The sequence below is a fragment of the Miniopterus natalensis genome, chromosome 15, assembly GCF_054644295.1.
Source record: "Miniopterus natalensis isolate mMinNat1 chromosome 15, mMinNat1.hap1, whole genome shotgun sequence".
NCBI classification, from domain to species: Eukaryota; Metazoa; Chordata; class Mammalia; order Chiroptera; family Miniopteridae; genus Miniopterus; species Miniopterus natalensis.
Window position 1 is genome coordinate 4,503,399 of NC_142095.1, and position 24,211 is coordinate 4,527,609.

Consider the following 24,211-nt stretch of genomic DNA (forward strand, 5'->3'; position numbering starts at 1 on the left):
CCTTTCTTCCTAGTGCACTTACCTTAGAACTTTAAATCTCCCTCCACAGGTCAGATACCAGGTCCAGGTTCCATGATACCTGGGCAGCCCATGCCAGGTCGCATGATTCCCACTGTTGCAGCCAACATCCACCCCCCTGGGAGTGGCCCTACCCCTCCTGGAATGCCGCCAATGCCAGGAAGCATCTTAGGGCCCCGGGTAACCCTCACGGCACCTAATGGCATGTGTAAGTAGCACGCTGGGGGGTGCGTTCCCAGGTCTCTCTGGGTGGGCTGTGAACGAGGGAGAAGGGAGGCTTTGTTCTCTGTGATTTGGCAGGTCCATGGGCAGTGTGATCTATGATACTGGGTTCCAAAATACCAGTATTCAGTCAGTCCTTCAGCACCCCTGATGGGCAGGTGCACAGGTGGTGAGTGCAGGGTGCTTGCAGTTGGCAGGTTTGTGGGCCATGGCCATCCTGGCATGCACTCACGACCTCAGGGTTTGAGGAGGCCAAAAAGACAGTCCTCTTCCACTCCTCTACTTGAGCCTGTCCAGTTTGAGTCTCGGCAGATATACAGAGCTGCTGGTTGTTACTTTCCCTACAGGAGCCTTGTAGCAATATAGGGTTCAAAAGTAGTGGCTTTTGAGCCCTTGCTCTGCTCCAACCTTGGCCTTCAGAAGGTTGCTTCAGAGGCTCTGGCCTGCCCTTAACTCCTATAGACCTTCTCAGTGAGATCAATCCCAAAGTGCAGCCATTCGTGGCCGGGTGCGCAGCCACATCTGTGATCCCAGGTTCGTTTGGAAGTTTATGTGTGCCAAGGGGTTTTCTCCTGTTGACGATAGAGCATGAGGATGCGTAAGGATCCTGGCCTCTGAGAGCTGTAGTGGGGAAGTGGGAAATGAACAGTTGGATGGTAGTATAGGGTTTCCCAAAAATTACATGTGATTCTGAAGTGCCTGTAGTGCACTGTGTAGTGCTCTGGGCCAGGAGGCGGGCTGCATGGATAAAAAGGCATGTCTCCTCCTCTCTAGACCCCTTGGAGCTAGGACAAAGCAGGTGCACACAGAAAGACGGCAGTTTTGCTGGGTATGTGGATAGGATTGCGACAACAGAAGAAAACTTTTTTTTGAGGCCAAGGTTAGAGATTGTAGTATAGCAGATACCTTCTTTCCTTGGCAAAATGATGCTTCCCTTGCTGCCTTACAGGCAATATTCAGATGTGCCAGCCTGCCAAGAAGAGGACCCGTTTGCCATCCATGTTGCAGAGATAATAGTATTGGTCTTTAGCACTGTCATGTGCTACTCATCACCCATGACCTGTGACCTTAAAGGGCCCTCAGTGGAGCACCTTGAGAATGTGAAGGGTTTCGGGCCCCCGGCCCCCACTTCCTTCCACAAATGAGTGTTTCAGGGACTCTGAGTTGCTGGCTTGGCTGGAAGGTACTGGGCAGGCCTCATCAGGCAAGTGCTTCCCCTCTTCAGACCATAGTTTTCTCTACTTAAGGTGACACAAGGGACCAGATCAGTGGGCTTTAAATGCCCTGGAGAGCCTTGGCGGTTTGGTGGCAACCTCCTAGGGGAGAGGGCTGGGTGAACTGACTGGTAAACAAGGCTGCACTTTAATTATTTGTTTCATATGTTTTCGTTTCTGGCAAAATTTAGAAGTTTAAAAAACCCTGATTAAGTGATCTCTAGGGTTCCTTTGTATGCAAAAGCAGCTGAAGTTGAAATAGGAAAGAGCCCCAGACACTCATACTAATATTCCCTTCAGGACCTGACCTAGTTTGGGCCTAAAATCCAAGGACTGCAGTTCAGGCACAGCGGGCCTGCAGGAATGTCCAGCTTGTCAGCAGCTGCCTTGTGGGAAGGTCTCTGGCCCTGGTGGAGACTGGTAATCTGTTTTGTGCCCAGCTAGGCAAGGCACTGAGACAAAGAAAAGAAGACCCAGAACATGCCCAGGAGAGCTTTTTAACCAAAGAAAGAAAATTAGAACCATTAAAATACAGTAAAATCAAATGTAATTAAGTTCTCTAAAGGTCTGGAGTGATTCTTGGAAGAGGTGGGCTTCAAAGGAGGCAGATTCAGACATCTTCCCACCATCTGGGTTAGGGGAAGCAACACGATCATGACCTGGAGATTCAGATGGGAGTGACCCAAATAGACCACAGTGCCTGATGCCGTACTCGCCGCGTTGGTTTCCTGCCATGGAGAAAATTACTCCACTCTGTCACTCTTCTTTCCCAAGCCCTTGTGTCTCCACAGTGACAAGTGACTCTTGGATGTATTTGCAGATCCCCCTCCGCCGCAGCAGCAGCAGCCGCCACCTGCAGATGGAGTCCCTCCACCTCCTGCTCCAGGCCCACCTGCCTCGGCCGCACCCTAGCCTGGAAGATGCTGGGAGTATCCACGCCCAGTGCCACCAGCTGGAGTGGGGATGACAAGACTTATGTTCCTCAGCTTCCTTGGGTTTCTTTCAGGATTTTTCTTCTCACAGTCCCAAGCACGCATCCCATATCCCCTCTCTCCCCGTTGTTCTTGCCACCCTCACCATGCCCTGATACCCCTTGTGTTAGGTTCTTGGCCAACACTCAGGGGGAAGCCTTGGTGACAGTGTGTCCTGGTCATCCTAAAAATAACCTGCGTCTTCCCTGTCTTGGTGTGGGTATCCAGTCTCCATCGTTGCTGCTCTCCTGCAGTTTTTTGCTCTGTTTTATGCCTCTGGATAATGTTTTATAATCATTATATGTCTATTTTTCTTTATTGCTTTAAAGGAGAGCATTCAAAGTTAATAGGAACCAAAAAATGGTGATGGGCAGGGGATAGCCAACGGGGACAAACCTTAAGGCATTATAAGTGACCTTATTTCTGCTATTCTGAGCTAAGAATGGTGCTGAGGTGAAGTTTCGGGAGGCTTTTATGACATGTATCTGTGCTCAAATCAGAGTGATGGGGAAAGGGACTCCACTGGTGTATCTCTCTAGTGAGGACTCAGGGCCTCCACACCCCATAGGTGCCTGGGAGGGGAGAGCACATGCATTAGCACAGATTCCCCCCCCCCCCCCCCCAGGTTTGCAGGCTCTGCTTTTCTATGCAGGTGGTTGCTGGATTGTGATGGGCGTCTTTGTTTTTCTGAAGGCAGTGCGAGTTTTGGTGGCTGGCATTTGGCGAGGCATTGCTTAGGTCCTGGGACTAGCTGGGAAAGTTTTAGGGGCCGAGGGCAGTGGCCGCCAGTGAACTGAACCCACTCACTGCTTGTATGCACCCTTTTCTCCCTCTTAAAAAACTTTAAAAAGAAAAAAACTAAGTAGATAGTGCTGAACGTTTTAGCTCATGGAACTTGGTTAGGATGGCTGGGGTGCAGGTCCCCACACTACCTCTTGCAGTAGCCAGGGTGAGTGGAATTTAGTGAAACGGTACTTTCAGTTTGGGGTGGGACCCAACAAATGAGGCCGGATCAGCGGCTTCATAACTTCTCCCTCCCTTTCTGAGATCTCACATTCCATCTGTCACAGACTGTCAAGGAGATGCTGGGGTATCAAGGAACTCACTTGGCAGTCAGAGCATCGTGCTCTGAGGGTCGAGGTGCTCGGGCTGAGAGTGGATGCCATCCCACAGGAAGAGCCACAAAAATGCCTTAATTTGAGCCCATTTCTACCCTTGCTGACGAGGGACTTGAGATGACTTGAGACTTCTTGGTTTCCTTCTGGTCCTCCTTCCCTCCCTTCTGCCCTTCAGTGGGTGTGGAAAGGGTGTTTCCAGTAAAGCTTGATTCCGGAAGCACCTGGCCTCTTCAGTCTCAAGTGGCAGTTTCATTCAGAATGCCAAGTGGATCATCTTTTGGGTATCTTTTCTATACATTTTATAAAGCTTTACATATGAGAGAGGGTATAGGTAGGTGTTTTAAGACACCTTAGAACTTTTTTCCTTAATATCAGAAAGCAAATAAAATAAAACCACAATTAAGATTTGCCTTTCAAACCCTCAGGTGTTGCCTCTAACCAGGTGGCCCTGGTCACCATCAGTACTGGAACCAAGGAGACCTGTTCCGTGTGTGTGTGTACAGGACTCTTGGAGTGGAAATGAGCTTGTTCCTACTGGCGTTTAGTTCCAATGCATTTGCCTCCGGGAAGACCCCAGTGCCTTTTGACAATGGCCAGGGTTTTCCCTGTTTCCCACCAGGTTTTCCCAAAGGAAACTCATTCCAAATATTTACCTTCTCCGCTGGGGTCTTTAAAGGAAAATGAAATTCTGGTTCATACTGTGGTCCCTTGTAACCTCAGGTTTTTAATGTGATCACTCTCAAATGTAAAAGATCTGGGTGGAAATATTTTTACTATGCTGGTAATAATTCTGCACAATACCTGGATTCTTAACGCTGTTACGTTTCAGTGTAAGTGGTGACTTTTTCTCTTCATGTCTTCGATCTGGTTTTGTTCCTGTAACAGCCACTCGATTTTGTGAGGGGGAATAATACGTGGTTTTGTACAAACACGTTTCTCGGTGTGTGGTTATTTCGGGAAGATGAAGGGAGGGAGTGTGGTGAGATTGGAGGAATTTGATCAAGAAGGCCTGATATCCTTCTTTTTCAGTGAATAAATGGAACATCATTTCTGGATTCTAGTGCATCCTCTGCATTTCTGTACCAGTTTCTTCGTGTGTTCTATGAAGAGCCTAAATATTCAGCCCCGTCTGGTCCTGGTCAGCAGTTACAGTTCAGTGGCTGGTGGCTTCCTTACTGACTGACCAACCACCCTCATCACACTTAAGCAACACACAGTTGAAAGTGCCTGACCCACTGTTTATTTCCTTGGTCAAGGTGAAAGAGGAAGTTCTCCAGAGACGGTGGCCAGCACTCTGGCACCTCCCAGAGAAGCCTCATTTTGCTTGGTCAGCTACAGAATGTTCGTCAGGGTGCAGCTTAGTGCCAAATTGGAGGCGGTCCTCGAGGGTGATGAATCCATGAACCTCGATGTACTCATAAGGACAGCCTCAGAGCACCCACAGGTGCAGACCTGAGCAGGAAACAGAAGCCATCATCTTCAAGGTGCCATGAACCCAGGAAGCAACAGAAGTAGATTCTGTGTCTGCCAGGTGGTGAGCACCCAGCTCCTCAGGGACGACGTGTGCCAGGCTGGGTGTGCTTTGCTCTCTGACCCGATACGACTTCTTCCAGTGAAGAGTGCCAGAGGCAGCCAGCTCATGGGAGTTCTGTGCTTCCCTGAGGGTGATGAGGGAGGTTAATTCTTGCTCCGGGTGAGAGACTGGTTTATAGAGCAGTGTGAATTCTTTCTAGAGCATAACAGAACATGTACAACCAGTCAATCTTCGACAGGTTCCTCAGACCCTTACTTGGGGCATCATTCCCCCAAATGTGGTTAAGAGCAGCCATTTTCCAACCTCAGTGCATGCGGATCCAGGCCACTCCTTGCCGGGTGGAGGACACCAGACCACTTCATAAGTTGACAAGCATGGTTGTGCCCAGTGTTCATGAAGAAAAACAGGGTAGCATGGAGTTTTATAGGGATAATGTATAGTCTGAATCAGATGGTTTCTGTCTTGCTGGACTTGGTAACCCTGAAGGTTGACTTTCATTCCAGGAAAACCATGTGAATAAGCACCCTTTCATCTGGATATGCAGTGCCAACCCCGAGAAGCTTTCTTTCCACAAACTTCCCTCCCTGTGACCACTGTGAAGCCCTGCTTTCTACAGTTCCAGAAGCATAGCTGTTATTTGCTCCAGTTGAAGCGAGACTTCTGGGAACAGTGTGAAAGCACCTTGATTCCGTTAGTGGGTTGTGTTTGTTTAAGGAAGTCGTCTTGCAGAATGGGATGGGAAGGTTTATCCTTGAAGGAAGTGCTACCTGCTTTCAAGCCCAGGACCCTCAGTGTTGGCTCTCCCTGTGAACATCTCCCCTGAACGTTTCTCTGGCCTGCCACCACTCTTGTCATTAGGAAGTACCTTTGATCCTGAACTTGAACCAGGGCTGTGAGACAAGATTGCCATACCCAGCGGGTGACCAAAGGCAGAGTGAGAGTTCTCTGAATCCACCTACACAGAGGTTCCAAAACCAAATAACTTTCCGGGACCACCCAGCCCTGTTCCAGGGGAAGAGAGCTCGTCTTCTGCCTGTCTGTTCCTACTGCACCCAGAGGTTTTTCCAGGCCCTTTGAAACCCATGGAGAGCAGCCAGGCACTGATTTCTGGCAGCACCTCACCACCACCTACCCTTAGATAGGGCGTCTGCAGGCCTCAGCAAAATAGCTGTGGTTAATATCCTATGGTGACCACCATCTCAGGCAACAGATAAGAAAGCAAATGCCTCCCACTCTGGTTCTTTGGTTCTACCACCTAAAGTGCCCTCACTGCCAGATAGTCTAGGAGGAGTTAGGAAGCAACAGGGCTCTTAGATGGTTATAGCCCCTTTGCACAGGGCTTTTGGTTTTTGTGGCTGGTTTGGCCCTGACAGATTTCCCATGGCCGTCCAAATTGACTGTCATTCCTTGTCTGTTTAGTCTGCAGTAGCTACAGGGTTCTGGAAAAACACTTAGGTTGCCTGCTGGGGCAGCAGGACTCTTCTGCGGACAAGCCTAGTTGCTCCACATCAGAAGCTCTCTGTTGACTTGTACTGTGTGTGGCTTTCTCCCAGCTTGACTTGATTTTGGGGTAATGGAAATCGGGCCTTTGCAATCTTGTAGAACGCTCCTGGGACAAAATGATGATCTCCAAGTTGGGATGTCCTTGAGGATGAGAGCACTTGTGCAGTTCAGAATCCAGAGTTGCCTGCAGCAGGGGGGTAGTGGTCAGCACAGAGAACTCAGGATCCTGGCCCTTGGCTCTTCCTGTAAATGGTTCAAGAAGGCTTGTTCCCAGCAGCCCATCACCAAAACAGTCAGGGCCCACTGCCCTGCAGCCCAGAACCAGGCATCTCTACCCAGCACACTGCCACGAGAGGCCATTCTAGATGTCCCTTTGATCTAGGACAACAGCCTGAACTTGTTGCTGTGTTGTACCCTGTTGTACCATAGCATTAACTCTTAAATGCCCAAGTGGAAGTGGCAGGTTGGAGGGAGAGGCAGGACTTGCATTCTGCCAAGTGAGGCCATACCTCTGCATCCTGATGCCTCTTCGGAAATTAAGACGCCAGAATGAAAAGGTTTGAAATCAAGGTCTCAGCCCTGGCCTTACCACAATAGCATGATCTCCGTGCCCATTTGCAAGTGTGTAAAATGACCGGTGAGATGTTCATAGTATGGTTACAAAGAACCAGACAAATTAGACCACAAGAAAATGAAAAATTCACAAAGATGTCAGTGGTTATGCCTGAGGACTTAGAGCCAGGAACCATGCTGCTTCCTGTGCGGACTGCAGTGTGTCCCAGCCATGGCAACTGGAGCAGCCCCGGCCCTGGACAGCATTCCTGGTGAAGCCAGGGGCTTTCTATGCACAGGGAAGCTGGCTGTAGCCATGGCAATGGCCCTGGTGCCTGCCTTGGCAGGTTGTCAAACCCACTAACCTCAGGCCTGCAGAGCCATTGCCTCACAAAGCATCCCTGATGCCCAAATGCACGAGACTTGAGCGTGCTCCAGTTCCTGTATCTTACCTCCCCTTCTCTAGCCTACCCTAGCCCTTGCGCCCAGAAAGGGTATTACATTCACTTGATACTGTATGGTTACCACTTTCACATAAGACTTGGGTCGCTAACTTTCCTAAGGTCACACACATCTGTTGCCAAAACCCACTCTTCCCATCGCTGCCTGCACCAGCTTGCATCCATCTTCTGGCAGTGTCGCCCAGCCAGGTGCGCTGAACTCCTCTGAAGCTGCTGGCGGGACCTGCTAGTTCCATTCAGAATGGAACTGAATGCGATGGTTGATTTAAAATCTCCCAAATGAAAGTTGTAGCAGAATTTGTCTCCAGGGGAGGGAAGGTGGTTCAGGAAGGAGCCATTTCATATTTTATACCATATGCTTGCTTATTTTACTTAATTCAAAAAGTGAATTTCTTTAACAAAATTATTGAAATGAGGAGCTGGAGTAGGTAAGAGTTTTAAAGGTGTGGGAAAAGGGACCCCATCCAGACATTTGTAAAAAACACAGGAGTGGTTGTCATGCCCCAGACTTCAAAGGACCCATCCATGAGGCCTTGTTCCCACACAGAATGGCCTCAGGAAGGAGGGAGGGAGGCTTGTTCACTGATCCTCAACTCTGGCCACCACCACCCGAGTCAAGAAAACAGAGAAGCTACAGACCAGGGAAGCAGAGAAGGGGTTGGAGGGTGCCTGTGGCCAATAGGCAAGTGCAAAGCCCTACCCAGCCTTCTGCTCAGAGAAGGTTGTTGCAATCTGGTATTTACTGTCCCCAGAGGCTGCACGAAACCAGAGAAAGACAAATACCATATGATATCACTTATATGTGGAATCTAATGAAAAAAATAAAATAGACTCATACAGAAACAGACTTACAGCTGTTAAAGGGGAAGGGGTTGAGGGGCTGGGTGAAAAAAGTGAACAGATTAAAGAAAAACCTCATAGACAACATGATGATCACCAGAGGGAAAGGGGAGTGGGGGAGGCAGACGAGAGTAAAGGGGGGGAGGAGACAACTTTGGGTAGTGAACAAAATATACAGATGATGCAGAATTGTACACCTGAAAACTATATAATTTTATTAACTTCACCCCAATAAATTCAAAAATTTTTTTAAATTAAAAAAATATATAAGAAAGTCTGCAGGAAGCTCCAGATCCATGGTTCTGGGGTGAGAGTAGATGGTTGTCGTTCGTTCCTTTATGCCTCCTCGGGGCCTTAGGAAGCCTCCTTCTGCCTGGCGCTGTGCGCTCAAGTCCCCGCCAATGAGATCGGGGCGAAAGTGTCTTTACTCCTTGGAGCAGGTGAAGAAGGCTTCACGGAGGGGAAGGTGCTAGAAACAGCTTTCTGGGTTAAGGAGTTTGCCAGGCAGACCTGGAGAGGAGGAAACACCAGGCAGAGCAAATAGGCTGCAGCAGTAGTTCCAGTGAGAGAATCGGGCTTTGCGCCAAGGCAATGCCAGCCAGAGACACTGAATCTCCATCCTAGTCACCTGTGTGGTTCCCTAGGGTCAGAAATGGGAGGCTCTCAAGAGTTGCCACATCTCGGGCTGTGACCCCAAATGTCACCATTTGAGTCAATAACATCAGGTTGACGTTCGATTTGGGGGATAAACTAGGTGGCCAAGCTGCGACCCCCGACCAAGCAGGGCTCTGGGGACGAGTGGTCCTGGAGGCCCCACGGTGAGCTCCAGACGCGCCCTCAGGCTGCTCTAACGCCTGTCCCGGCGTCCGCCTGTCCCCAGGCTGCGATCGAGGCCGCCTGGGGCCACCCAGCAACCTGAGCTTCGGAGGCCGGGGACACGGGGGGCGACGTATGCTGAGAGGGAGGAGGAATGGACCAGGATTAAAGGCCGCTCCCCGGGTTGCCAGGAGGCGGCCAGGAGGGCGGCGAGGTGGCCACAGTGCCGGGAAGGTCTTCCCCGGCCTCCGGGGCGCATTCCGGCGGGCCCCGCTGAGCGCGGTCTGCGCTGTGGCCGCGATGGATTAGGTCTGATCCGATTAGAGCCTGGGCCGTCGGCTTCGCCCCTCGCCTGGCGCTGCCAGCGCCCGCCCGGCCCTCGTGGGGACCCGGAGGTCTCCCCGAGACCCTTCCCCGCCCGGAACACGCGGTTGGCGCAGAAAACCGAGAGGCTCTCTGCGCCGCGGGTTCGGCTCTCTGCCGTGGCGCGGGCTCGGGCTTCCGCCCCCTGCGGCCCTCCGGAGCCCCGCCCAAGTCTGCGGGTGTCTGGGCCCCCGCCTCCGTGCGCGCCGCGCGGCGGGTGGGTTCCTCGCGGGTGGGGGTCCCGTGCCAGCTCTCCCCGGAGAGGCGGGGCCGCGACCCCGCCCCGCAGGCCGCCCCCCGTGCACCTGTCGGCTGACGCCGCGCGCGGCGCTGTGCGCCTCGCCGCCTCGCCACTCCGCGTCCGTTTGTCTCGGCGTCCCGAGCCGGGGGTCTGTCCGTCCCTCCCGCAGGCGGCCTGAGCAGGGCCGGCGTCAGAGCTACGTGCGGCGGGGCGGGAGCGGCGGGCGGGGCGGGGGCGGCGCCGAGCTCGGCAGCCGCGGCGCGGGAGGCTGGGAGGCGCGGCGCGCGGGGACGGCGGCGGCGGCATGCGGCTCCTCGCGCTGCCCACCGGGGGCTGAGACGGCCGCAGCACGGGCGGGAAGCGCGGCGGCCGGCGAGCCGAGGGCGCAGCGAGCCGGGCACACCGTGGACGGCGTTCGGGGCGCCGCGCCATGGGCCGAGCTGGGGGCGGGGGCCCGGGCCGGGGGCCGCCGCCGCTGCTGCTGCTTCTGGGGGCCACGCTGGTTCTTGTCGCCGGGGCCGCGCCGGGTAGGTACCGACTGCCCCGGGGACCCCCGCGGCCCTCGCCCCTCCACCCTGAGCCGAGGTCCCGCTGGCTTCGGGTGCAGGCGGTGCCCCGAGCTGGAGGCAAGGGGGCGGGGCAGCGCCTCGCCCGCAGCCCGAGAGGGGGAAGGGGTGCGCGGAGAGGCGGGGGCCTTAGGGGAGCCGCACGGTGGGGGGCGGCCCGGGCCGCGGTGTGCTGACCGAGGCGCTGGAGGGGGGGGAGGGGCGCGCGGGCCTGACGGGGAGACTTGGGCGCGGGACTTGGAGGTGACAGGGGGCAGGAGGCTGCGAGTTCCGGGCGGGGCCTGGGGTGGGGCGGGGCCCTAAGGGTGCGAGTTCGGGGCGGTGCCTCGCGGTGCCGTGTGGCCGCGAGGGTGAGACCGACTCTGCGGCGCGGGGCCTCCCGGCTAGACCGCGGGTCCTGTAGGGGGCGGGGCCTCACGCGCGAGGGGTGTGGCCTGAGCCGGGAGGCGGGGGCGGGGCGAACCCGGCTTGGGGCGGAGCTTAACAGTGGGCGTGGCCTCAGGAAAGGTGGCGGGAGGCCGCACCTGACGCCCGGTGCCCGTCCCCCTGGCCCGCAGCGCGTGAGGCGGGCAGCGCCGTCGAGGCGGACGAGAGCCTGAGCATCGCCGCCTCGTGGGAGCCGCGTGCCAACCGCACACGCGAGAAGGCCGGCCCCACAGCCGGGGAGGAGGAGACTTCGTGGACCGCGCCCGCCGGCCCGCGGGCGGTGCTGGGCCCCGGGGCCGGGCCGGAGGACGCGCTGGAGGCGTCGGCAGCCGTGACGGGCGCCGCCTGGCTGGAGGCCGACAGCCCGGGCCCCGGCGGAGTGACTGCAGAGGCGGGCAGCGGGGACGCGCAGGCCCTGGCGGCCACGCTCGCGGCTCCTGACGAGGCCCCGGGGCCGTCGCGGAGGCCCCCCGTCACCCCTGAGGCGGCAGAGGCCAGCGGACCGCCCTCCCCCACCGCCGACCCCGAGCCGAGCCCGGGCCCCGCGCTGCCCAAGGAGAGCCCCGTGCAGGTCTGGCTCAACCTGGGGGGCAGCACGCCCGACCCTCATGGGCCGGAGCCCACGTACCCCTTCCAGGGCACCCTGGAGCTTCAGCCGGCGTCGGACATCATGGACATCGACTACTTCGAAGGACTGGACGGCGAGGGCCGTGGCGCCGAGCTGGGCAGCTTCCCGGAGTCGCCGGGAGCGGTGGAGCAGCGCCCGGACAACGGCGGCGAGACCCCTTCCTGGAGCCTGCTGGACCTGTACGACGACTTCACGCCCTTCGACGAGTCTGACTTCTACCCCACCACGTCCTTCTACGACGACCTGGAGGAGGAGGAGGGGGAGGAGGGCGGCGAGGAGGCGGCGCTAGGGGGCGCCCTGGAGAGCGACCTCCCGGCGCCCACCGCGAGGCCCGGCCTGGGCCCCGGGGGCCGGCCCACCAGCTGGTGGCACGCTGTGCCCCCGCAGCACACTCTGGGGGTGGCCCCGGGCGGCAGCATCGCCCTCAGGCCCCGCCCGGGGGAGCCGGGCGAGAACGGCACCGCGTGCCGCAGCGGGTTTGTGCGGCACAACAGCTCCTGCCGCTCCGTGTGCGACCTCTTCCCGAGCTACTGTCACAACGGCGGCCAGTGCTACCTGGTGGAGAACATGGGGGCCTTCTGCAGGTAAGGGCGCGGCGAGTGGGTGCGCGGGAGCTCGCAGGAGAGCTCCCCACGGGGGGCGGGGGGGTTGAGGCCGGCTCAACAGGGGGCGCTGTGTGACACGCACAGCCTCCAGGAGCTTGTGTCTTCCTAGGTGTCCCCTCCCCCAATGCCTGTGACCTCGTTCACTAGGAGAGGGTCCTCAGAAAAAATAAGATTGTGCATTTCCTCTAAGTGTCGTGTTTGTTACTTCAGCCACTAAACGATAAAGGCAGAATGGAGGGCTACGGAATGGGGGGCCCTTTTGCTGGCTTGAGGGATTTTTTTGTTGTTGTTGGGGAATTCTGTCTACATTGGCAAAGAGAGGAGGCCCATAAACCTACCCTGGATGAAAGATCGCTGCTGAGCACTCCCCCTGAGCCACGTGTGTGGCAGGAGGAGGGCTTGTTTCCCTGCAGGGTAGGGATGTCAGGTCAGATCTACTCATGGGGAGCAGACCTAGACAGAGGGCAGCCCCCTAAATAGGTCAGGTCAAGCAGAGAGTCTTACCAGGTGGAGCAGAGGTGGTGGGGTTTCTTAACTTTGGGTAGTGGCTTCTCCCCTTCCACTTTGATTTTGGTCTTCTTGGAACACTCAGTCCAGAATGTTTTAAGGACACAGAGAATCCAGTGTCCCTAAGGACATTGTCTGTACTACTGTCCCGTGCTCATCAGTAATTACTCGTACACCTACCCTCCCAGTGAGGTGGGTAACCTGCTGGACAACCCACCGGCTTATTCTGGATGAATCACAAGTCGGGGCTGGTGTGGGTGCTTTGCTCGTCTTCGCCCTTTCCAGGCCCTGGAAGTGGAGTAGAACCTCAGATTCCTCTGCGACTTGTTTCTCTTGGTCCGAGGAGGAGCGTTTTTGTAACCTGGATGTCTTTTTTAAGTGTCATTCCCAATGTTTCTTTTTCTTGGTCTTTTTGGAGGTGTGTGAAGAATTAGAACCCTGTAGGTCTTGCTGTTACAGAAGAATAACGTAGAAAGCATGAATCTTGTGCTTTGGCGTTAAAACTTGACTTCCACTTCCTTCCTACGAAGTTGTTGCCTATAAATGATCGTGACTTGGGGCCACTCATACAGGATGTATCCGCACAGTTCTGACTGGAGTTATCCAACCATTGCCAAAAGGAGTTAACTGTGATAAAAAAAATAATGGGGAGAAGACCTTGCAGTTGGTTAAGGGCTACCAGAAATGTGGGGAAAGCCTGTGATTTTGCCCTGGGGCCCGGACAGCAATGCTCAGCAGTTGAGTATCGACCTAGGATCCAGGAGATGGAGGTTTGATTTGGTGTCAGGGCACATGCCCAGTTTGTGGGCTCCATCCCCAGCAGGGGGCGTGTGGGAGGCAGCCGATCAATGACTCTCATTGATGTTTCTCTCTCTCCCTCTCCCTCCTCTCTCTGAAATCAATTAACATATATATATATATATATATACTTAAACTTTATCAGGGAGAATATAGTGATGAATTTAGCCTGGGAGATATGGCTCTCTGTGCAAAATCATTATGTTATTATCTTTCATCCTATTGGAGGTCTGAGTTTTCACTTCAAAGTAAGCTCCCCATCAGAGTATAAAATTGGGAGCCCTTGTTACCTCTGGAGAGCTTGAAGAGTTCCCAGAACCTCCTGGAGCTCTCAGGATTCCCCAGTGGAAGGGTAAGCCTATCCTCTTCACTGAGCTGCATGGCTGTGTGGCCACGGATCCCCCGTGGGTCCTGCCTCAGCAGGGGCCCCAGTTCCCTTGCTCAGCTTCCCACCCAGAAATTCCTCCTTGGGCTGTGTACACCCGGGCTGGCTGTGGCTCGGAAACTGCTTTGCATTCCACTCACAGGAGACTGCTGAGCCTGTAGTTGCAGACTGCAGCGTGCCTTTGTCTCTGTCACCCTGACCCGCTGCAGAGGAACGATCAGAGCTGTGGCAGGACTTCTCTAGAACAGTGGGTTGGAGTGATCTACTTTCCCCACCATCGTACAGAGAGCCTCCCATGACTGCAGAGGGTCAGTGGGGAAAGAAGGGGTCTCTCGTTAGCCATGTCTCCCCTCCCTGTTCTGGATGTGGAGTAGCCAGGTCTCCTTTTTCTTCTCTGTCATTCACCCTAAGGTTCATGTCCTCCCTCCTTTGCCTGCCTCTGTATCCTTCCACATCTTTCCTCTTTGAAGCAGCCTGGTTCCCATGGAAACAGCAATGTCATTGGAAGAGTTGGAGCCTGGGAATGTCCCCAAGGGCAAGAGAAAGTCACTCAACAAAAGGACTAAAACCCACCCAGAGGCTTGATTCTCACTATGGCTTCATGACAGTTCTCATGGTGATAGGATGGGAAGCTTTAGGGGCAGAACCTTGGGGGCTGCAGAGATAGAAAACTATACATTCATCTTTGTGCTTGTCAGTGTCTGGTGAGCCAGTGAACTAGATGGGGCTGCAAAACAACAGGATAGGTTCTCATGTAGAGGGCGGGTCCTACTACTTTGTAGCCATAGCTCCTATCTGGCTTGTTTTTTTCATCTTCTTTCATCCAGAGCCCAGGCCTTGGGGGGGCCTTGAAGGGGGGGCTGAGAGAATCCTGTGATTGTCCTCATTGAGGCTGCGAGCAGGGCTCCTGTCCCTTCTTGGCCACTTCACAGTCATGCGAATGACTGGTTCACTCAGTTTCTCGGCGCCCTGGTTACCTTTATGTCATGGACCTCAGAGCTGCCTGGACCCGCTGCTGGGTGGTTATAAAGACGGGCCAAGAATATCAGCTATAGGGTCTTCTCAGAGTGGGGGCATCACAGCTCCTGAGATGGTCCTAGGAACAGGAATTGAAGTAAGTGCTGGGATCAGGGACCAGGCCCTCACTGTGACCAGGGCTGCCTGCCCACCGCCCTCGTCTCGCCCTGTTGCTACTGCAGGTGCAACACACAGGACTACATCTGGCACAAGGGGACGCGCTGCGAGTCCATCATCACCGACTTCCAGGTGATGTGTGTGGCCGTCGGCTCGGCCGCCCTTGTGCTGCTCCTGCTCTTCATGATGACCGTGTTCTTTGCCAAGAAGCTCTATCTGCTCAAGACGGAGAACACCAAGCTGCGCAGGACCCAGTGAGTCTGAGCCAACCAGCCCCACCCAACGCCACGGCCCTGTGGCTGCACCCCTCCACCCTACCCAGGATGTCCTCCCGAGGGTTTCTGGCCCCAGCTTTCCATCCCTAGTCGTGTTTTTCATACCAAAGATTCACCTGAGCATATCCATTCCTACAGAGAATGTGCTGGAATTGCGGCAAAGGCCAAGCCCGGGTGGCACACTGCAGCTGTCCAGCACCATTCCCCACCCCCACCCCGGATAGGGGGTACTTAAAGGAAAGGCATCCAGCGTAAGCAACCCCCAGCTCTGTGCTCAGTCCCCGCCCCCACCTGACTGCACTGCTGCATGAAATAGCTCCAGCTGCCTCCAATCTGAGTGCACCGCAGGGCGTGGCTTTTTGAAGCTCACCAACCCTGGATCCAGACAGAAGTGCCAAGAACTTCAGGAAATCCTCTTTACCTCCCCTAAGTAGAATTTGGGGAGCTGAGGGGCCTAGGCCTAACTTCCTCTACTGGGGATTTTAAGGGCCACTTGGGGATAGAGTCTCATTTCAGCTCTTAGCAGAGGGGAACCGCCGCATGCGTTTGAAAATCAACATGCATTTACCTTCAAGTGCATGCCTTGGACACTCTCGTGTGACCTTGCAAACTGTGAGACAGTCACTCTTATCACTGAGCAAAGTAAAGAACCATCAGAGGTGTCATGAGAGCCACAAAAAGAGGAGATTGGAGCTCAGCTTTCTTGGGGCCCAAGAGACAATTTATGCAGAACTGTGCCCACCTCCCTTTCAACCTTTTGCCCCACTAATCCCTTCCCCTTGACCTGAGACTCCCTCCAGAGAATGTGACTGAAGGCCTTTCCCTGGGTCCTGGGAAAAGGGCAGAACGCCATCTGTTGCTCCTTTGCTGGGTAACCACGTGCAGTGTGTAGACTCCTGCAATCCTGCAGCCTTCCAGCTAACTGTCCTGGGGCCGCAGGGGCCTCTCCATTGTGCCTGTGCACTGAGGCGGGGCGTGTCTGTGCATGTGATCACAAGCCAGGACCCTGGGCTCCTCAGGCTCACGCCAAAGGGGTGTGGGGAGCGGGAGGGACCACCTATCAGGACAGCTGCTGCTGAGGATGGGGGAGAGGAAGGAGCAGCTAACTGCCCTGGTTGTGGAGAAACAGGAACTGTGACCAGGGATGGAGCTTCGTTATAGGCCTTCCCCCTTTAGCTGGCTGTGTGTTTTGCACAGGGCATGGCTCCCGCACCCCTTCAGCTCAGATGCCGCCTCTCTGGTTCCCTCCGCATGCCTTCTTTCTTTCCAAGCCTGTCCGCTGCTCTGATTATGCTACACGTGCCCAGTGCACTGCAGATACTGCCGCAGTTTATTAATTCTAAGATACACAGGTGTGGTTTTTTTCACATATTAACATCTCTGAAATTGGATTGTCTTACAATTGCTGGCATCTTATAATCACGGTTGGCCAGATGGTAGTCATGATGTAGTTGTAATTGCCTGGCATACACGAACGTGGTCATAGCTGTTTGTAGTGTTGTCAGTTCTTTATCTAACATCTAAATGAGCTACTTCAAGTATGTAATAGAAACACTAGGAGATAAGAAAGCATGGGATCCTGGTTTAAGTGGTAGAAGTTTTTCCTTAGTGGTACCTCAAATATAGTGGCACATCTTATTATAGTCCATGACTTTTGATGAGGTATAGCGTTTGACCCATGAAGCTTTTGTTGGAGTTTGCCATGCTCATTTCACTTACATTTTCTTTTCTCTCTTCTGTCCCAACCAGCAAATTCCGGACCCCATCTGAACTCCACAACGACAACTTCTCCCTTTCCACCATTGCCGAGGGCTCTCACCCAAACGTAAGGAAACTTTGCGACACTCCCCGTACCTCCTCCCCCATGCCCGTGCCTTGGCTCACTATGATAATGTTATCCGCCAGGTAACTCGTCTTCTGCGTCTGCCCCTGTGCATGCCGCATACCCTGCCTGTGCCTGTGGTCTGTTTCCGAGTGCGGAGCCGCCACTCAGAGCTCTGGGATCAGTTTAGGGCAGACGGTTGGGGCGGGGGACGTGGGAAGGATGCCTGGATGGGGTATCACTTCCTTGACAAGCGGAGCTGTGGGTAGTGCAGAAGATCTTTTTCTACGATGACTCAAGGTTGCAGCTTCATCTAGACTTTAGAAGTCTGATTTCAGTCTCCCCACTCTTTATATTAAGGAGAAAGGCTCTGCTTTGATTGCTGTGGAATTTCCTAGTGGTCATTGAAGCCAAGAGTGGCTGCTCTTTGGGATGGCTGGGGAAACAGTGTTGACACAGCTTGAAGACCCTACGCACTGGCAGACTTCAGTACACTTGTTAGGGCTGAGGGGAGCACAGAACACTGGTGAAGCCGTAAGACGGGTTAGTCCTGTTTTCAGGCGGTGGACTCATGAATACCAGTTGAAGCCCAATAAAAGGTCCCTGCAGACCCTTTTCTAAAGACCCTGACCTACGGTGTTGTCTGGTCCAGACTGGCCAGTAAAACACTGGGTACTGTCAGTGACAGTTTCAGAAGGAAAACAGAGACCACCCAAACCCCAAATCACACCCAAACCCAGGAATTCTGCACGTGACACAGGCTCCATACCACAAGGAAAACGCGTCAGTACGTACACGAGGGAGCTAGACCAGGACTCTTCAGGTGGAAACAATGGCGTGTAAGAGGAAAGTCTAAAGTTCTTTAAAATAATGGACCACAGAGTATCAGCGCCCACTGGGGCCTTCTCAGTTGAGGCCAGTGCTGCCCACGGGAACTTACTGGGAGGTGGAAACACGTTCTGGAAGCGCTTTGCACCGTCCACCACAGCAGCCACGAGGTAGCCGTGGCTGTGGAGCTCTCAGGATGGGGCTAGTGCCACCGTATTGGACGGCACAGATCTAGGCATTGTCTCCTTTCTATAGATGGGGAAAGGGTCGCCCCAGACAGGGAAAGAGAGAGTAAATGAGACTTTGGTCACCAAACCCAGAAAAGAAAAGGCGTGGCCTGATGGAGGAAGAGCAAAGGGATTAATTTAAATAAGAAATGAAAGACGTTAATTTAGGATAATATTTAAAAGTTTTTGATATAAAGGGTAGAGAGGGAACAGATATTCTATTACTTGGTCTACACCAAGGTATGAGTAAGCTCAAGATGGACATAGTAACCAAGGAAACAGGATGTCCTATGACCTTTAAGATTGAAGCCACATTAATTAACCCACAACGATGTAGGCACCATGAGCCAGAACCTTGCTCATCTCAGTACACTCCATTCCTGCCTTACCCTGCCCCTTGCAGTAACACACATTCAGCTGTCACCTATGGGACGCTAGTGACCAATGGCCGACCGCACGGTCTCAGTTCCACAGTCTGATCTGCCATCTGGTACATGTGGGGCGGCAGGTCTGACCTGGATGGTGGCTCCAGCGGTCAGGGTCTTCATTGTCCACAGAGTGCAAGGGCCCTTGGGAAAGGTTCTGACTCATGCATTTCTGGAACCCCAGGTGCAGGCCCCTTTCCTCCTCCCAGAGGGGAGGGAAGGAAGTAGCTCCTCTTGGAGGCCTTGGTTACATGAGCCAATATAGAGGTTTCCAGTTCTTCTTGGCTGACCCAGCTTTCTGGAAAGCAAGGCATTCGTCCATGAAAGCTGCCACTGACCTCGAGTTCAGAACATGGCAAGTGGGAAACGGAGTGGAGAAGGCGGTGGTCAGCCGTGGTGAACAGACGGTGCCTGAGCAGGGCCATGGGGTAGTCTGGGTGGCACTCGGGGCATCCCTCGGGGAAGTGACAGGATGAGGCTTTGGGATTCTGGCTGTTCTTGGGTCTTTAGGGTCGTTTCCACCTGGTATCCATCTTTTAGCTTATGCCCCAGGAGACATCCTGTCGTCTGGGCCAAAGCTCTGAGCTTGTGAGGGGAAGACTCTCCTGTCCAGCAGGGAGTGCCCTAGCAGGTTTTCTACCTCCATCTCTGATTCTCTCCACCTAGCCCAAAAAGTCAGACTTGGTCATGGTCAAGATGTGTAGGCATGGACAGTTGAGGTGGTTGATTGCTTACAGGTGAGCCAGCAGCAGGCTGAAGGGGGGGAAACCTCCAGGTGAGCGGGAGGCGAACCAAGGGGCACCCAGGTCAAGTCTACACTGAGTCTCTCCCCTCCCCTCTCCCTCCACCCCCCAAATTTCCTTGTTGGTATTGGTGTCTCCTAAAATTTTGGAGAGTGCTATTCATCTTAATAGGGAGGTTATTTCTTTTACATAAGAAAGGTAGATTGAGTGGGTCATTTTCCTACCCAGGTTCAATAATCTACAGTCCAAGCTCTGAAAAGATTACAAACCAAGAAGAGCTGCCTCAGGTCTGTGGTGGGGGAAGGGTCAACTGCTGGTTTCTGTGTCAGTGGCACTTCCCTTCCCCCTGCTGCTGGCATCACCTGGTGCTGCTCCTGGCCTGGCCCCCCCTGGGCTGGTGTGCGGCAGCCAGAGGCTGAGTGTGTGTGGGAGTCCTTTGTGTAGCTGGGCAGCCAGCCTCGGAAGGATCCTCAGGAAGAAAGGGAACCACCTGCTGTGGAGGTTTGCGGTGTCCCAGGGGGCATGGCGAGTGTAGGAAGCTGGACACTGTCCAGGTGCACAGCATGAATGAAGTCACCTGAAATCCACGGGCAAACTGCCTGAGCCCTGCGAGCTGCCTGCTGGGTCTCCCAGCTGGGCTCTCTGCAGAACATCATGGATGTACCTTGGTCCTCCTGACTGGACAGCCCTTCTAGGATTTGCTCCCATTTAAATCTTTCTCACTTCCCAGATGGTTTTCCCCGTGTCTTTGGTGAAGTGCTCACTGCTCGCCCCTCCTGATAGAGGTTTGTCTGTGGACAAGTAGGGGTCTGGGCTGTGCCCACACTGCCGCACAGCTGAAAGAAACCCATATGGCCGGGAGTGCCGGGAGTGTGGGGTGCACCATAGTGCCCAGGTGCCCAGGACTTACGCCAGACAAAGGTCCAGCTCCCTTGTGATGAGGGACTCCGCCACACCAAAGGCAGATGGGCCTTCTGCCGAGGGAGTGTATAATGTGGTAGGGAGAGGGGGGCACGCAGGGGGTGAGGTTATCTTAAAAATCAGGAAAGCGTGTTCCATCCTTGTAAGTGAGTATAGGCCGTCCTATCATGTTCCAAGTTTTGCTGAGATCCAAAGTTCATTCTACCCAGGATCTTCAATAGTCTAACTCTCAAGCTCCCATGCACAGCGTCTCTCCCCAAACAATACAGAAGTACCCAAAAGAGGTGCAGCTCCCCCTCATCACACTTCCCTCTCCGTAAACCCTGCGTATGTGCGTGATTGCATACTATGCTCAGTATATCATGGAGATCTTTCCTTCCTAGCACATAGAGATTTATGTCACTGAAAAGTTTCTCTGCACCTCTCTGGGTAGCGATGGCGAATGTGAGGCGCCCGTGGGTGCCGGGCACAACTGAAACCTGGCTCTGTCCTGTATGGAGACCATTTCCTCTTGTTCTTGTCTCATTGGAAATGGGGAACATGTGTCCCCCATTGTCTGTAAATCACTCCTGAGGCCTTTGAAGCAGTTAAATTGCTCTCTTCAAGCTGGTCTGGAAAGTGCTAGTGAGTCAGGGAGTGGGGGCCATGACCGTGGTTTCCATGTGCCCAGTACTTCTGAGCACCCGCAGCTACTGTTCAAGCCCAGAGCCTTTCCCCGCTTCCTTTCCAAGCACCCGGTGCCCCGACTTCATGCTGTTATGGGTCAGACTCAGTGGCAGGCAGAGTGGACAGGAGCTCAGCAGTTTTATGGAGAAAGCCCCGGTCCTTCAGCGTCATGATTGCCTTGAGTCTCAGAAGGGGGTTAAAGCAGGAAGGGTCTGAGCTAGCCGATGAGTTAGGGACATCCCCTGCCCTTCCTGCCACGCGTGACCTGCCGGGGTGGGTTACTCAACCTCTTTGATCAGCAGAATATTGAGCACTGACAATAACTGTTTGGGGCACCTGAGAAAGAATTGAGACCCAACAAGTATGAGGCACTGGGTGTGACCCCCTCAGGTGGTCTTGGAGGAAAAGAGTATTGGGAAGGCGGGAGTTCTCTGAATACCAGAGTATGGGGTTGGACTGTCCTGGTGCCTGTTTCCTGCTAACCTTCAACAGGCGCGTTCAGCTCCCCCTCAGGAGCTTGTTGGAGGGCTGCAGGCAACGTGGGTACGCGGGAGGGCACAGTGCACGTCAGACATGGGGAGTGAGCCAGCAGCACGGGGGCATCTGATGCAAAGAAGGGCAGCCCATCGAGGCAGCGGGACTCATTGGGCTTGGACTGAGGAAACACCTTGTAAATTAGCGTCTTCTGGTAGATAAACTTCTGAGGGCAAGAAGCTCACACATCTCTGGACTCTAGATAGAGGACTTGTGTTTGCCACGGGGAGGGGGACCCAGCTTTGCGAGGAGCAGCTCTGCGCCTGACCGTAGTCCTGTGTGCGCGCCACTGTCTACGCTGACAAGCCCCGTCCCTGACCAAGACCTCACTGTGAGAGCAGAAGGCAAGAGGGTGGCAGGGCCGGCAGGCCAAGCAGAGCTCACCCACAGGCCAGGTATTAAAAGTCATGATTCTTCCCATGGGCCTTGTCAAAGAGAAGACCCAGGACTGGCCTACATTATACATGTAAAGTTTTCATCTACCTCTGGCCAGTGTCTTTGAAGACGACTTTCCCAAAAAGTAGCTGCTAATGAGTCAGTTTGATACATTCAGGTCGCCGAGCTCTCTTCCTTTCCTCCAGGTAGACAAGCCCGAGCTGGTCACCTGGTCCCTCCCCCCCACCAGCTCCTTCCTGTCCCTCCCTCGCCTTTTCTCTTCCAGGATGATCCTAGCGCTCCCCACAAAATCCAGGAGGTTCTCAAGTCCTGCCTGAAAGAGGAGGAGTCATTTAACATCCAGAACTCCATGTCGCCCAAGCTGGAGGGTGGCAGAGGCGACCCAGCTGACTTGGAGGCCAACTGTCTTCAGAATAACTTGACCTAAAGCAAAGCAAGAAGAGAGGAGATGGGGGTGGGCGGGGGGAGAAACATCGCTCCTCATGCAGAGTCTGTCGCTCGTAACCATTTGTTAAGCTCTTTTCTTTCTCTGGTCTCATGGCATGCTTCGGTGTATTTGTACAGGAGGGGAGAACACAAAATAAGCAAAGAACCGAACAGTCGGGTACATTGGATCGTCTGTCTGTGCCGTCTGTACATTGCTTCTGCCGCTGTGATTTCTAAACCTGTGCTGTCATTCAACTGACTTTTTTTTTGTACTTTGACCCACCTTTTTTTGAAATACCAGTAAGAAGACAAAAGTTCTTGAAATAAAACTTTTTAAAAAGCCATTTTCCTAATGTCGTTGTGTCCACTCCCTACCCACTCTTATAAGTGTGAGTGGAATTCTTGTCTTCAGCGAAGGCGTATATTTAGACGTGTGTGAAATCCCAGAAATACTCTATGTATTAGTCTGCTCAGCTGCCATAACAAACCACCACAGGCTGGGTGCCTTAAACAATAGAAAGCTTTGTGTGGCTCGTGTGGCTCAGCAGTTGAGCATCGACCTAGGATCCAGGAGATCTTGGTTTGATTCCCAGTCAGGGCACATGCCCGGGTTGCAGGCTGGATCCCCAGCTGGGGGCGTGCAGGAGGCAGCCGATCAGTGACTCTCATCATTGATGTCTCTCTCTCCCTCTCCCTTCCTCTCTCTGAAATCAATAAAAATATACTTAAAAAAAATTTTTTTTAAGTTTTTTTTTTTAAAAAAAAAAACAATAGAAAGTTTTCTCTGACAGCTCTGAAGGCTGAAAGTCCAAGGTCAAGGTGCCAGCAGAGTTGGTTTCTGGCGAGGCCTCTTTCTTGCTTACAAGTAGTAATTTTCTCACTGTGTCTTCATGTGACATTTTCTCTGTGCTCGTGAGAGAAAGAGAGAAAGGGAGAGATCTGTATTTCTTTCTCTTCTGATAAGGACACCAGTCCTATTTGATTAGGGCCCCACCCTGATGACCTCATTTAACCTCATAGGCCCTATCTACAATATAGTCACACTGGGGTTAGGGCTTCAACATATGACTTTTGGAAGCACACAATTCAGTTCATTCAGTCTGTACTCGAACCCACACCCAGCCCTACAAGACTTTAGAAACACAACTCATCCTTTTAGTCACCTTTTCCAAGTGGGCAAGTGCCTCCAGGGAGGAAGTGGCTGGATTGCCTCAAACAGGCTCAGCTCCTGATCCCTGTCCTCGCTGGGATGTCAGCCTAGTAAGTCTTCAGTATCTTGTGAGCTCTCTGATGCTTTTCAGATGTTTATACAGCTTTGTGGCTGTCTTTAGTGGAAGGGCTGGTCCAATTCACCTAGTCTCCCATTTACCGACAACAGAAGTCCTCTGTGTTCATCTTGGGACTCTAGCCCAGGTGGCATTCAGCTGGTGTCACGAGCTCAGTCTGCTCTTTGCTGTTGGATACAGGGCTGCATGTTGGGATGTTGGGTTACGTGTGGCCTGTGTGCATGATGGTTTCCCAACCTGACTCTTATCCTTTTGGGGGAGGTTGGTTGGCATGGTTCTGCTTAGGACTCCCTGTCCCCTCTGGATCAGGGGACAGACCTGGCTTTCAGGGACAGGCACCTCTGGCTCCTTTCACAAGGAGGCCCAGTCAAGAGGGATTGCATGTGAAAGCACTTTGTGAGTTCTAAATCCCATCCACACGCAAGGGTTTGTTAGTATTGTGTTGTGTTTTGTTTTGTTTTGATTTTCCCACAAGAGTATTAAGAAATTCAGATCAAAGCCCTTGGCTCTGTTCCTCACAGCACATGCAGGAGGGATAGGAAAACCCAGATCGGAAGGGGAACAGGAGACGGTGCCGGCCTAATGAATAGAGTTAGCAGATGTTGCCAAGAGTCTCTGACCCAAAGAAGGAGCTGACGTGTTGGAATAGGATATATTGATGTCTATCTGTGCCAGCCTGTTTCCTGCCAGAGGGCTGGTGCTCCTTGATGATTGTGCTCCGCGGGGCCAGCCAGACTCCTCTCTGGGGACCTCCAGCTCC

The 24,211-nt window shown here is 53.7% G+C and overlaps 2 protein-coding genes across 2 annotated transcripts in view; both read left to right on the forward strand.

The window, feature by feature from the left end:
• The window catches only part of SMARCC1 (SWI/SNF related BAF chromatin remodeling complex subunit C1), an 81,186-nt gene extending 76,712 nt beyond the window's left edge, over positions 1 to 4,474 (forward strand). The window contains exons 27-28 of the mRNA XM_087824791.1: positions 50 to 226; positions 2,275 to 4,474. Coding sequence (XP_087680917.1) covers positions 50 to 226; positions 2,275 to 2,366 — 269 coding nt within the window. The 3' untranslated portion in view covers positions 2,367 to 4,474. The remainder of the gene's footprint in view (positions 1 to 49; positions 227 to 2,274) is intronic.
• A 2,974-nt stretch (positions 4,475 to 7,448) lies between these two features.
• Positions 7,449 to 22,509, forward strand: CSPG5 (chondroitin sulfate proteoglycan 5). The gene is made up of 5 exons (XM_087825078.1): positions 7,449 to 7,479; positions 10,977 to 12,057; positions 14,968 to 15,156; positions 16,927 to 17,002; positions 22,005 to 22,509. The coding sequence occupies exons 1-5, from the start codon at positions 7,449 to 7,451 to the stop codon at positions 22,164 to 22,166; spliced, it is 1,539 nt and encodes a 512-aa protein (XP_087681204.1). The 3' UTR covers positions 22,167 to 22,509.
• Positions 22,510 to 24,211: the final 1,702 nt, after the last annotated feature.

Coding starts and splice junctions, on each gene's coding strand:
- CSPG5 (XM_087825078.1), top strand. CDS start 7,449: ATGGCAATGGCCCTGGTGCCTGCCTTGGCAG. Junction 12,058..14,967: donor AACATGGGGGCCTTCTGCAG/GTAAGGGCGCGG, acceptor TTGCTACTGCAG/GTGCAACACACAGGACTACA. Junction 17,003..22,004: donor CCGAGGGCTCTCACCCAAAC/GTAAGGAAACTT, acceptor TTTCTCTTCCAG/GATGATCCTAGCGCTCCCCA.